The sequence below is a fragment of the Ursus arctos genome, unplaced genomic scaffold, assembly GCF_023065955.2.
Source record: "Ursus arctos isolate Adak ecotype North America unplaced genomic scaffold, UrsArc2.0 scaffold_22, whole genome shotgun sequence".
In the NCBI taxonomy this organism is placed as follows: Eukaryota; Metazoa; Chordata; class Mammalia; order Carnivora; family Ursidae; genus Ursus; species Ursus arctos.
Window position 1 is genome coordinate 58,980,291 of NW_026622897.1, and position 14,170 is coordinate 58,994,460.

Consider the following 14,170-nt stretch of genomic DNA (forward strand, 5'->3'; position numbering starts at 1 on the left):
GTTGTGTATAACACCCAGTGCACCATGCAATACGTGCCCTCCTTACTACCCATCACCAGTCTATCCCATTCCCCCACCCCCCTCCCCTCTGAAGTCCTCAGTTTGTTTCTCATAGTCCATAGTCTCTCATGTTTCATTCCCCCTTCTGATTACCCCCCCTTTCTTTATCCCTTTCTTCCCCTACTGATCATCCTAGTTCTTATGTTCCATAGATGAGAGAAATCATATGATAGTTGTCTTTCTCTGCTTGACTTATTTCACTTAGCATTATCTCCTCCAGTGCCATCCATGTTGTAGCAAATGTTGAGAACTCGTTCTTTCTGATAGCTGAGTAATATTCCATTGTATATATGGACCACAACTTCTTAATCCAGTCATCTGTTGAAGGGCATCTCGGCTCCTTCCACGATTTAGCTATTGTGGACATTGCTGCTATGAACATTGGGGTGCATATGGCCCTTCTCTTCACTACGTCTGTATCTTTGGGGTAAATACCCAGTAGTGCAATGGCTGGATCATAGGGTAGCTCAATTTTTAACTGACTTCTTACCTTTGTTTTCTACTTATGTAACTGACAGTTTTTCTCCCCAATCCGATACTCATCCTTTGAATTCTCACTCTGAACAATACAGCCCACCAATGGCAGTTCTTAATCTTCCCTCTGATAATACACTGACATTCAAATTATGTAGTATTGTGTATCATTTAAAGTCCAGCAAAATGTCACTAGAAATAACTGTATAAGCAATATGTTGTGTATTTTTCATCTGTTTTTCTATGTGTATATTAAAGTTATATACATGTAAATGATATTATCCCATATCAATTTAACTTAAATACGTAAGCCTGTTATAAACTCTTTATTCTATCCCATTATGCTGCACTACGCACAACCATTAGATATACAATGAGTTTTATTATCTGGTAAGGTGTGACAAATCTTTTTAAAAACTCTCTTGCATTTGGTGAAACTTTTACCGTACATATCCACTTTACATTTCAGTATGACTACACCAAACATCCTCTGAAAATCTTTGCTGGAATGTTTCTTGAAATTGCACTGACTTTACAGAGTAATTTGAGGAGAACAGACATCTTTAAAATGCTCATGTGTCCTTTCCGTGTACATGGTTTATCTCTACATTTAATCAGGTCTTCATTTAAATACTTTTAAGCATAATTTTTAAATAGTACCCTTAAAGGTCCTGTGTATTTATTATGATGCCAATTTCTACATATTAAGAAGTTTTCTATTACTTGGTATGTTAATTTCTATTATTTTTAGATGATTTTTGTTGGTATAAACTGATTTTTTAAATTTTATTATATCTGAACATCTTACTGAACATATAATCCCAAAACCCTGTTTATTTTGTTTACTAATTATATCACATAAAAATAATCATAGTTTAACCATTTCTACTCTGATCCTTCAAACTCTTCTTTCTTCCTTGACTTACTTTTTTGGCCAGGACTTCCTCTTTCACATTGAACAGTAACAATCTTGAGGGCAGGACATTCAGCTGTGTTCTAGGGGCACTACCTTTGGCAAAAGGGAGCTATCTCCTCCAAGGTTTTGCTCTCTCCCTGGGGCAATCCTATTCAGAGACTAGTTGATAAGAGGGAAAAGGGGTCTGTCTGGCACACACATCTCAACTTAGACAATTCTGAAAAGCCATCCAGAGATCCCTATGTAATTATGTGAGTCTTGTTTTTGTTTTTTGTTTCCTCAAATATTTTTGGATAGTTTCCACAAATGCATGCACCCATCCGCTGGATACTTTTGGCGGGCCCTCTGTAGATCTTTGGAATTCTCTTTCTCAGCAGTTCTCTCTCCTCTAATACTCTACCCTATGAACTCTGGCTACCTTGGCCTTCCCTGATTCCCATGTCCTTCTCCTCAACACAGGAAGACTGCCAGGCTACACCTAAGTTTACTCTCCCTTCAACATGGCTTGGAATCTCTCTCCAATAAGTTGTAACAATCTTTCTTCATCCAGTAAACAGGACTCACCTCTTTTGTTTCCTATCTCTTAGGGATCATTGTCCTCTATTATCTCAGGTCCGGTGTCTTCTGAACCATTATTTTGTATATTTTGTCCAAAGTTTTGTTGTTGTTTTGTTGAGAGGATAAATCTAGTCCTTGTTGCTCATCTGGAAAGCTAAAGTTCCTCTCCGGTAGGTAAAATGATGCTGGACAAGCAGAGAAAGCACCATCTAACTTCTGACTCTTCCCTGGGCTCACGGTAGGATGTGTGACTACATAAGCCCCTACCCTCCCCATAAATCAGGAGAGATCTGTTTTATAGCTGAAGCCTTAGTATCTTAGGAGGACTAAAAGGAAATGCACTTCTGGGGGAACCTGAGGTCAGAGTAATTTGGGGACTTCAAAATTTGCCTAAGGAATTTGGAGAAAATGGATTTTAGGACTTGAGAAAGGACAGTGGTGTACAGAAATGGAAAATCACGTGAGATGTGACTAATTCAGCACCTTAAAGATTAAGAATGGCACTTAGATTTATTTTTAAGGGAAGAGCCTATCAAAATGTTCTACCTTGTGTGTGGAGACAATAGGATGTGTACTCAGAATTAATATGAGCATCTCAGAAAAGACAATGTAACTAGGAATCATTCTTTTCACAGGGTTAAGCAAAGATAGCTGCATGACCAGGCCACGAAGCTAATTATGTTTGGCTCTAAGGAACCCAGTCTCTGTCTTTACTCTTAAGAAGAGAACCTTATGCCAATATTCCTTGAATAACCAAAGACTGAAGATAACAAAGTCCACATAAGTATCAGCATGAAAACAGTCATCTTTCTCTCCCTCTCATACAACAAACTTGATGAGGGAGCAGAAGGCTAGCTGAAGATAAAGCATAAGCTGACACCCTGCGATTTCCCCCCTCCAGCCCAATTCTGGGTGGGATGTGTGACCTTCTTCCAGGAATCTCCCAACTAAATGTTAATACCTTGCTAGAGGGGAAAACAACCTTCCCCTGACAATGGCAAATCCTCTCAGATCTCCTAGGTCCTCTTTAGCATTTGAAAGTTCTTTTGAAACCTCCCTTGTCCTTATCTCCCCCAACTCCCAAGTATATAATTAGCCACTCCTCAAGACCCCAGTGCAGGAGCTCTTTCTGCCCATGGGTCTTCTCCACATGCTTTAATAAAACCAGCATGTCACCAAAGGCATTTCAAGAATTCTTTCTTGGTCCCAGGCTCTACCTTTCATCAACTTTTTTTTTTTAAATACTCTAATGCCATATAGTAGATACCTTTATATCCAATATTTGCAATTTACCAGTCAAGAGATATTGCAAAAACACAGAAAAGCATATTTGTTGAAAACAAGAAATTAGTACTCTCTACATTCCAAATGCCTTTTAAAAAATTTGGAATCTACTCACCAGAATCAGTGTTTAAGGATCTCTTAACAGAGTGGTTCTTTCTTTCACTCTATGGGATTTTGCAAATAAAAATTATGTCTGACCATTGAGTAATGTTATTTGATGAGCCTGAACGCTAAAATCCCTACACCCACATAAATAATGACATCGCACCCTACGAACTACAATAATATATTATGTATGTTTCCTCACCCATTTTCACCAGATTGTGACTTCCAGAATTTTAACAATATGCTATACTTATATTCCCCTCATTTAAGTTTCTTGTGTGCACCTCCAGACCACATGGGACATGGTCTTCAGGAAGCAGGATGTCCCCTATACTACTGATGAGTGAACAGAAGGCAAGCTGAGGACAAAGCAGAAACGGATGCCCTGCAACACACCCCTCCCCGCCCCCCCATGGGATGTACGTGACATTCCTCAGGCACTCCTGGCTGCCCAAAAGCTAAGGAAAAGAAAAACAAATGGTTAACTGACAGAGATCACAGTCCTGCAAGACCCATAATTCTCCCTCAGTTTACACATGTCCTAGTGATTTACAAGGAGGACGCTTTCTTATCAATAGCCTAACTTCCAGAGACCCATAATTCAGTTTCCTGGAGCCCTAACATTACCACCCCCTCCACAAAATTGAGGGAGACTGAGGCAGAAGGAAATGTAAATAAAATGGAATTTCTTTTAAACCTGAAGCCCACTGACAAGGACTTGTGATCATTCCTCCAGGGGACTCCCAACTGTCTTCATGTTAGTGCCTCATTAGAGGGAGGGACAGCCTTGGTTTGACAATAGCAAGGCCTCCAATTTCCTGCAAGTCTTTAACATATGAAAGTACTTTCTCAGCCTCCCTTTTTTCCTTACCTCCCCCAAACCCATAGTATATAATCAGCAGCCCCTCACAACCCGGGGCAGCAGCTCTTTCTGCCCATGGGTCCTGTCCCCGTGCTTTAATAAACTACCAATTTTGCACAAAAGGCATCTCAAGAATTCTTTCTTGGTCGTCGGCTCCGGACGCCACCCCACTGAACCTCACCTATATTCCACAACCTCCTCACTACTACCTCAGTTTTACCATTTCTTACATTCTAGTCTTCTCATTCCCACTTCTACCTGCACTTGGGTCCTCAGTGTCCTGACCTTTCCACAAAGAGTTTGAAGATGTGTGAGGATTCTGTGGGACATAAACTGGCATGATTATGAAAATTGTGCTTTTATAACAGAATCTTTAACAGTCATGATCAGAAAAAGATGGTAACTTTTCTGAGTTATGTGCCTCTGCTTAGTTCTTCCTGACCCTGAAGGGGGATGGTCTAGAAAGATGCCTATAGGTAACAGCAGGTTCAGAAAAATGACACAGAGGAGCACCTGGGTGCTTCTGTCAGTTAAGCATCCGATTCTTAATCTCGGCTCAGGTCATGATCTCAGGTTTGTGAGATTGAGCCCCACATCAGGCTCTGTGCTGGGCATGGAATGCTTAATATTCTTTCTCTCCCTCTGCCTCTGCCTCTCCTCACCCTCTCCCTCTCTACAAAAAAAAAAAAAAAAAGAAAAGAAAAGAAAAAGAAACAAAAATGACACAGATATCATGGCCTGAACAGCAGAGCTAGAACTTCAACTGTACCTGAGAAAGGAGTGCTGTGTCATGAAGTCTCTGGAGTCTGATAGCCTGAACTTGAATTGATGCCCCACCACTCATCCAGTGTGGCCTTGGTCAATATTTCTCCATAAATTTTTATTTTCTAATGTATAACATGAGACAGTAATCCCTGTCCTATAGAACTGTTATGAAGATGAGATGATTTAGAAATACAAATGTCTACATACAAAGTTAGGTACCTAAGGTTAGGTACCTGAATAGGCAAATGAACTTTGGTCAGGTACTAGGAGATTCACAGTAATTCCTGAGACTAGAGGGACAGAAACGGGTCAGGAAATATTCGCTACCCAACCATTATTTTACTGTTTGGAATAACAAATCCCAAAATAGAAACAAAGGAAATAGTAATAGATGTTTCTATAGAGGTGCCCGTCTATGTATTCTAAGCCCTCTCTGCAATAACTTCTGACACCCCTGCTTTAACTCTTTGGTTCGAAATCCATATACAATAGGATTCAAGGCAGGAGGTATGAGGTGATGAAGGACATTAAGCAAGATGAGGATGTCCATGGGGACCCTCTTTCTGGCCACATTTGTCAACACAACAACCAGCAGGATGGTGCTGAAGAACAGGATGAGGATGAAGTGAGAGCCACATGTGCTCAGGGCTTTGACAGCAGCCCCCTCAGCCTTGAACCTAAGCACAGCTCTTAGGATGAAGGTGTAAGAGAAGAAGATGAGGATGAAATCTGAGCCCAGTAAAGTCCAACCAACCACAAATTGGTAGATTCTGTTAAGGGTGAAATTGTCACAGGAGAGCCTGGACACGGACAAGTTGGCACAGATGCAGTTCTCAATGACATTTTTCCCACAGTAACGGAGCCGGGCAGTGAGAAGAGGAATAGGTGCAGTAAGAAGGGCATTTCGGGTAACAATGAAGACACTAGCCTTGGCCACAAATTGGTGAGTGATGATGGATGGGTATCGTAGTGGGTGACAGATGGCCACATAGCGGTCATAGGCCATGACCATGAATGTGCAGGACTCCATGGGGAGGAAACTGTTCATGATGAACATCTGGAGGAAGCAGGCTGAGAAGCTGATGGACCTGAGGTCAAACCAGAAGATGGCCAGGACCTTGGGGATGACGGTCAGGCAGAGCACCATGTCCAACAGGGAGAGGAGGCTGAGCAGGTAGTACACGGGCTCATGCAGAGAGGCCTCCAGCCTGATGGTGATCAGCAGGGTGGCGTTGGCCCCCATGGCCAGGAGGAAGAGCAGGCTGAGGGGCAGGGACAGCCAGTGCTGCCAACTCTGGTAGTTAGGGAAGCAGATGAGGAGGAATTCGGAGACTGGAGCAGTGGAGTAGTTGCTGGGTGATGTCATGAGATAAATCCTAAACTGAGGAGATTTCACCTGCATTTATGTACGATAAGACATAGGAATTGGGTCAATAGAAAACAAAACTTTCAAAATGCTAACACTTACTCATCCATTAAACTGTTGAGTATAGAAGAACAATCCCAAATGAAGGCAAAGTTCAGTGAAGATATACATTAATAGGGAGGGGAATAAGCAGATTATTTCTAACGTTAATTCAGAAAAAACAGATAAGACAGGCTACCCACAAGGTTTAGAAGGAAAATGAGAATTACTTCATTGAAACATACTGTAAAACTACAAAGTTTTTTTCAAGTAAGACTGACATGTGATACTTATAAAGCAAATTTACTAATTATAGATCCCACAGGTCAGAAATGTTCACTAGTTACAGAGTAATTTAGAATAGTAAAGATATCATAAAGTCATATTTAACTGTGGGTCTTTTCAATGAGTACTGCTGACATGATTTATTAGTGGTAAATTAGTTTTTCCTCAGTTTTTATCACACATCAAAGTCAATTTGAGATGGAAAAATTTATGATATAGTTCCAACCCTATGACAAAGCAGAAAAAAATAAACCTTGATTAAATATAAAGAAAGTCCCATAAAATCCCCTATCATTCTGACCTATTGTACCACAAGCACAACTCATCCTGGACATGCTTAATTCAAGCCTGCGCAAATACAGCTCAATGTTCCTATAGAAAGTTATGCTCAAAGGTAGGCTCTTTTCATTAACATTTATGACCACCAACATTAAATGAGTGCTTAATGAGCAAGTCCATTAAAATAACCCCTGGTTAATTTGCTCCTTCATTCATTGCAAGCAATTTTTTACATTTCCTAAATATTTCCTAAGTGGTAAATCCATCCTCTCCTCTCTTAGAAGATCATCTCCCCAACAGCATCACAAAGACAGCAGAGGCTATCAGATGCAAGTTCCTCAATATCTATGATAGACTCATAAACTCATCAATAACTATACCTTGCTCTTCTCTTTACATCTAGCCAACTCAAAGATCTATCCCTCCTAATTACAATTCTCGCACCTCTGATATAGTGTCTATCCACCTCTGATCTTCTTAGGAACTTTGACTTTTTAATTATTTATTCCATTTCCTGTGTAGTCAATCTCTCCATAGATCCTTCCCATAGATATTCAAAATGCTGAAGTCTCTCATGTCTTTTTTTAATTATTATGTTCAGTTACCCACTGTATATAGTACATCATTAGTTTTTGATGTAGTGTTCAACGATTCATTAGGTACATGTAACACCCAGTGCTCATCACAACACACGCCTTCCTTAATACCCATCACCCTCTTACCCTGTCCCCCCACCACCTTCCCCTCTGAAATCCCCAGTATGTTTCCTGGGACCCACAGTCTTTCATGGTTCATCTCCCTCTCTGATTTCTTCCCCGTCAGATTTCCCTCCCTTCCCCTATGGTCCTCCATGCTATTGCTTATGTTCCATGTATGAGTGAAACCATATGGCAATTGCCTTTCTCTGCTTGACTTACTTCACTTAGCATAACACCCTCCACTTCCATTTATGTCGATGCAAATAGTGGGTATTCATCCTTTCTGATGGCTGAGTAATATTCCATTCTACATATGAACCACATCTTCTTTGTCCACTCATCTGTTGAACGGCATCTCAGCTCCCTCCACAGTTTGGTTATTGTGGACATTGCTGCTATGAACATTGGGGTGCATGTGTCCCTTCTTTTCACTACACCTGTGTCTTTGGGGTTAATACCTAGTAGTGCAATTGCTGGCTCATAGGGTAGCTCTATGTTTAACATCTTGAGGAACCTCCATACTGTTTTCCAGAGTGGCTCTACCAGCTTGCATTCCCACCACATCCTCGCCAACATTTGTTGTTCCCTGTCTTCTTAATTTTTGACTTTCTAACTGGTGTAGGGTGGTATCTCATTGTGGTTTTGATTTGTATTTCCTTGATGGCTTGTCATGTTGAGCATTTTTTCATGTGTCTGTTGGCCATTTGTATGTCTTCTTTGGAAAAGTAACTGTTCATGTCTTCTGCCCATTTCTTGACTGGATTATTCATTTTTTGAGTGTTGAGTTTGAGAAGTTCTTTGTAGATCTTGGATATCACCCCTTTATCTGTGTCATTTGCAAATAGCTTCTCCCATTCCGTGGGCTGCCTCTTAGTTTTGTTGACTGTTTCCTTTCCTGGGCAAAGCTTTTTATCTTGATGAAATCCCAAAAGTTCATTTTGGCTTATGTTTCACTTGCCTTTGGAGACGTGTCTTGAAAAAAGTTACATGGCTGATGTTGAAGAGGTTACTGCCTATGTTCTCCTCTAGGATTTTAATGGATTCCTATCTCACATTGAGGTCATACATTCATTTTGAATTTATCTTTGTGTATTGTATAAGAGAATGGTCCAGTCTCATTCTTCTATATGTACCTTTGAATGACACATTGGATGAGATGGACTTCGTAGATATATACAGATCATTCCACCCTAAAACAACAGAATACTCCTTCTTCTCAAATGCACATGGAACTTTCTCCAAAATAGACCACATGCTGGGTCACCAATCAGGTCTCAGCCAATACCAAAAGATTGAAATTATTCCTTGAATGACATTAGACCACAATGCCTTGAAACTGGAACTCAATCACAAGAAAAAATTTGGAAGGAATTCAAAGACTTGGAAGTTAAAGAGCATCCTGCTAAGGCATGATTGGGTCAACCCGGAAATTAAAGAAGAACTTAAACAATTCATGGAAACTAATGAGAAAAAAAAAAAACACTTCAGGCCAAAACCTATGGGATACTGCAAAGGCAGTCCTAAGAGGGAAATACATAGCCATCCAAGCCTCTCTCAGAAAATTAGAAAAATCCCAAATGCACAAGCTAACCTTATACCTAAAGGAACTGGAGAAAGAACAGCAAATAAAAACTAAACCAAGCAGAAGAAGAGAAATAATAAAGATTAGAGCAGAGATCAATGAAATAGAAACCAGAAAAACAGATCAACAAAACTAGGAACTTGTTCTTTGAAAGAATTAATAAGATCGATAAACCACTGACCAAACTTATCCAAAAGAAAAGAGAAAGGACCCAAATTAATAAAATCATGAATGAAAGGGGAGAGATCATGACCAACACCAAGGAAATAGAAAAAATTATTAGAAATTATTACCAGCAACTATATGCCAACAAATTAAGCAACATGTAAGAAATGGATGCCTTCCTGGAAACTTACAAACTATCAAGACTGAAACAGGAAGAAATAGACAATCTGAATAGACCAATAACCAGTAACAAAACTGAAGCAGTAATCAAAAACCTCCCAAAAAACAAGAGTCCGGGGCCAGATGGCTTCCCAGGGGAATTCTACCAAACATTTAAAGAAGAAATAATACCTATTCTACTGAAGATGTTCCCAAAAAAATAGAAACAGAAGGAAAACTTCCAAACTCCTTCTATAAGACCAGCATTACACTGATCCCAAAACCAGGCAAAGACCCCATCAAAAAAGAGAATTACAGACCAATATCCCTGATGAACATCGATGCCAAAATACTCAATAAGATCCTAGCTAATAGGATCCAACAGTACATTAAAAGGATTATTCATCAGGGCCAAGTGGGTTTTATTCCTGGGATGCAAGGGTGGTTCAACATTCACAAATCAATCACAAATCAATGTGCTAGAGCACATCAATAAAAGAAAAGACAAGGGCCATGTGATCCTCTCAATTGATGCAGAAAAAGCATTTAACAAAATACAATATCCATTCCTGATTAAAACTCTCTTGTGTCTTAATAAATTTCTATATCTATCCCACATCCCCATTTGTTGTAAAGACCATGATTTCAGTTTTGAACAAAGATACCAAATCTCTCTTATTCCTTTTCCTTTTACACCCAAACATAAGGAACCAGAAGAGACAAAGGACATCTAAAAAGAGGTGACTGTTGGCTTCAATAGTTCAGTTGAGAAGTGGTCACTGTGTAAATAAATGCCTCTAGAATGGCTCTAAAGATGTAGAAAAGGATCATAATTAGAGGTATATAATTAAAGATATAAATAAAATGGCATAAGAAAGGATTAGACTGAGTGGTTCTATAGAAGAAGAGAGGTTAAGAATTCTTAATTCTTCTGGATTAAATGACTGAATTTCACAAGACAGGCTGTGAAAATATTTGATGTATGTTTTAGAGGCAGAGATGATGGATCCAGTTTTGATCTGTTGAAATTGTAGAATCTGTAAGCTATCAAAATATACATGAGTCTGACTTCTGCAGAAAAGAGTTTGAATTCATTTGAAAGCTTGGTGTTAAAGGAAGAAGAATTGGAAATCACAGCACATAGGATATAGTTCAAACCACTGTTACTTTTATTTCTCACCCCGTACTTATTATCTTTTCCTGCCTATTCTGCCACCCCTGAAAAATCCCTTCCTTGGCTCTTTTTTGTTCTTTTTCCTTCCCTTAAGTGTAGCCCCTGTGCATGAACATACTTCAGAAATCCCAGTCTCTTATCCATCCAGCTCCCTGTCTTCATTCTTTCCTCATATTGTAAGGAATGGTTCTAAATTAAGCTCATCCTTCTGCTGCCTGGATTTCACTAAGAAAAGTGTACTTAATATAAAGGATAAAAGAGGAGGGGATAGGTACAGAGCAAAAGGTCAAATGCCTGGATATATTGCCAAGTAGAAGTTTGGACATGAATATGAGTCGAAGTTTTGACATATTCAGTTAATAAAAATTAGAAACTGTCTCTCTACTAAAGGAAGTAACAGTGATCAGAAGGAAGGTGATTATTCTTTTATTCTACTTTGCTTTGTTTCACCCATGCTTAGAATAGTGTCCAGTTCAGTGCATCTTGGTTTTAGGAATATTTTTGGAACTACCACCTAGAAGATGTCCAGGATAAAAAGATCCTTAAGAACTCATGATGAGGAACAATTTATGAAGGTGAAGATATTTTACCTAAGCGATGCCCCCCAAATACATAACTGACTTTCAAAAGGAAGAGATAAAAACTAGGGCCACTGGGAGAAAATCACAGAGAGATCTGTTTCTGTTGAATATGAATCCTGTAAAATAATCCTCTTGTTAACACTATTCTGCTCAAACGTGATGGGGGAAGGCAACAACCGAATTTCTTCACCAGCTTTTTCCCTGACCCTCACGGACCTAGGTGCTCAGTGTCACACTTAAACTCAAAACATGATATGGAATTGCTGAGACTCCTGAGAGTCTCCTCGAATGTTACTGCATCTAGTGCCACCACCCATGACCAACTGCTCGTATCATGGGAGCCAATATAAGAATGCAGAGAAAGCCTCCTGTTATGAATCTTCTGGCAACTTAGCTGTTGTGGGCCCAGCACGGCATGATTGTCTTCCCTTGCCCTGAAACTCACCAACGATGCAACAGATTGAGTCCTGCTAAAGGAGTCAACTGCCTGCATCCAGTAACCAGAGCCAGAACTGCTTCCTTGGCTCTGATGAAAAAACCTAGAGGGTTTTATGATCTGCAGTCAGTTCCTCGCACTGTCCCACCCCCTTCTCCACGCCATCTGGGAACAGTCCTAGTTTGGGTTACTAAAACCCTGGGGTCAATAAGCCGATCTCTTGGGAACCTTCATCTCCCCTTATGTTATGATGCTACTGGGTGCCAGCAGTTGCAATGCAAAGGATAGGATTTGAAACTAACTTAAAATTCAAATCTATCTCTATCAGCTTGACTCCACAGACCATCCTTCTAAACATTATACCACTTTCAACATCCTGAAATGTTATATTGAACCTTTCCAGAATTTCTTAATGAAACTATCCTATTACCTGTTTTTTATATGATCCTGAATTCAACTCTGCTATTTGATATCTGCACGGATGTGGGTGACTAATTTACCCTATGTAAATCTCAGTCATTCAATAAGTATTTACTTATTATTACCAACCATGTCACCAGCACTAGAATAGTCACAGGCATAAAACAATGAATAAAATAGTTAAGGTCACTGCCGTTATCTTTACAGTTTTCATATTACATTATAATATCAGTAGCTTCCCATTCTTCATTAAATAAAACTTGCTTTCTTATTATGTACTACTCAACACTACACATGAATTGGGTGGACAGATCCCTGTCAGTTTTGTTCCCTATTAATGTGGGGTCTCACACAGTGTTTAGAATATAGTAGGATCAACACATTTTTACCTAATTAATGAAATCAAGGTCATACATAATCTGACCACTTCCTACCTCTCCAGTGTATTTAGAACAACTTTTCTTGAAAGCAGAGACTGTGGCCAGTGGGGAAGAGGTTACTGCCTATGTTCTCCTCTTGGATTTTGATGAATTCCTGTCTCACCTTTAGGTCTTTCATCCATTTTGAGTTTAACTTTGTGTATGGTGTAAAAGAATGATCCAGTTTCATTCTTCTCCTTGTGGCTGTCCAATTTTCCCAGCACGATTTCTTGAAGAGACTGTCTTTTTTCCATTGGATATTCTTTCCTGCTTTGTCAAAGATCAGTTGACCAAAGAGTGGAGGGTCCATTTTTGGGCTCTCTATTCTGTTCCATCAGTCTATGTGTCTGTTTTTGTGCCAGCACCATGCTGTCTTGATGATCACAACTTTGTAATATAGCTTGAAGTCAGGCATTCTTTTCCAACATTCCCTTGGTGATTCAGGGTCTTTTCTGGTTCCATACAAATTTTAGGATTGTTTGTTCCAGCTCCGTGAAAAACGTCGGTGGTATTTTGATAGGGATTGCATTGAATATGTAGATTGCTCTGGGCAGCATAGACATTTTAACAATATTTCTTCTTCCAATCCATGAGCATGGAATGTTTTTCCAACTCTTTGTGTCTTCCTCAATTTCTTTCATAAGTGTTCTGTAGTTTCTAGAGTATAGATCCTTTACCTCTTTGGTTAGGTTGATTCCTAGGTATCTTATGGTTTTTGGTGTTATTGTGAATGGAATCAATTCCTTAATTTTTCTTTCTTCATTTACATTGTTAGTGTATAGAAATGCAACTGCTTTCTGTGCATTGATTTTGTATCCTGCCACATTGCTGAATTGCTATATGAGTTCTAATAATTTGGGGGTAGAGTCTTTGGGTTTTCCACATAAAGTATCATGTCATCTATGAAGAGAGAGAGTTTGACTTCTTCTTTGCCAATTTGAATGTCTTATTTCTTTTTGTTGTCTGATTGCTGAGGCTAGGAATTCTAGTACTATGTTGAACAAAAGTGGTGAGAGCAGGCATCCCTGTCGTGTTCCTGATGTTAAGGGAAAAGCTCTCAGTTTTTCCTCATTAAGAATTATATTCGCTGTGGGCTTTTCATAGATGGCTTTTATGATATTGAGGTATGTTCCCTCTATCCCTTACTTTAAAGAGTTTTAATCAGGAAAGGATGTTGTATTTTGTCAAATCTTTTTCTGCATCAATTGAGAGGATCACATGGTTCTTGTCTCTTCTTTTGTTAATGTGATCTATCACATCGATTGATTAGGGAATATTGGAATAAATCCCACCTGGTCCTGGTGAATAATATTTATAATGTAATATTGGATCCTATTAGGAGGATCTTGTTGAGTATTTTGGTATCCATGTTCATCAGGGATATTGGTCTGTAATTCTCTTTTTTGATGGGGTCTTCGCCTGGTTTTGGGATCAGTGTAATGCTGGTCTTATAGAAAGAGTTTGGAAGTTTTCCTTCCGTTTCTATTTTTTGGGGAACAGCTTCAGTAGAATAGAATATTTCTTCTTTAAATGTTTGGTAGAA

At 39.3% G+C, this 14,170-nt stretch overlaps 1 protein-coding gene across 1 annotated transcript; it reads right to left on the bottom strand.

The window, feature by feature from the left end:
• Positions 1-1,382: 1,382 nt before the first annotated feature.
• Positions 1,383-6,480, bottom strand: LOC125282519 (olfactory receptor 56A1-like). The gene has a single exon (XM_048217476.2). The coding sequence runs from the start codon at positions 6,424-6,426 to the stop codon at positions 5,422-5,424; it is 1,005 nt and encodes a 334-aa protein (XP_048073433.2). The 5' UTR covers positions 6,427-6,480; the 3' UTR covers positions 1,383-5,421.
• Between the last annotated feature and the right edge of the window lie 7,690 nt (positions 6,481-14,170).

Coding starts and splice junctions, on each gene's coding strand:
- LOC125282519 (XM_048217476.2), bottom strand. CDS start 6,426: ATGCAGGTGAAATCTCCTCAGTTTAGGATTTATCTCATGACATCACCC.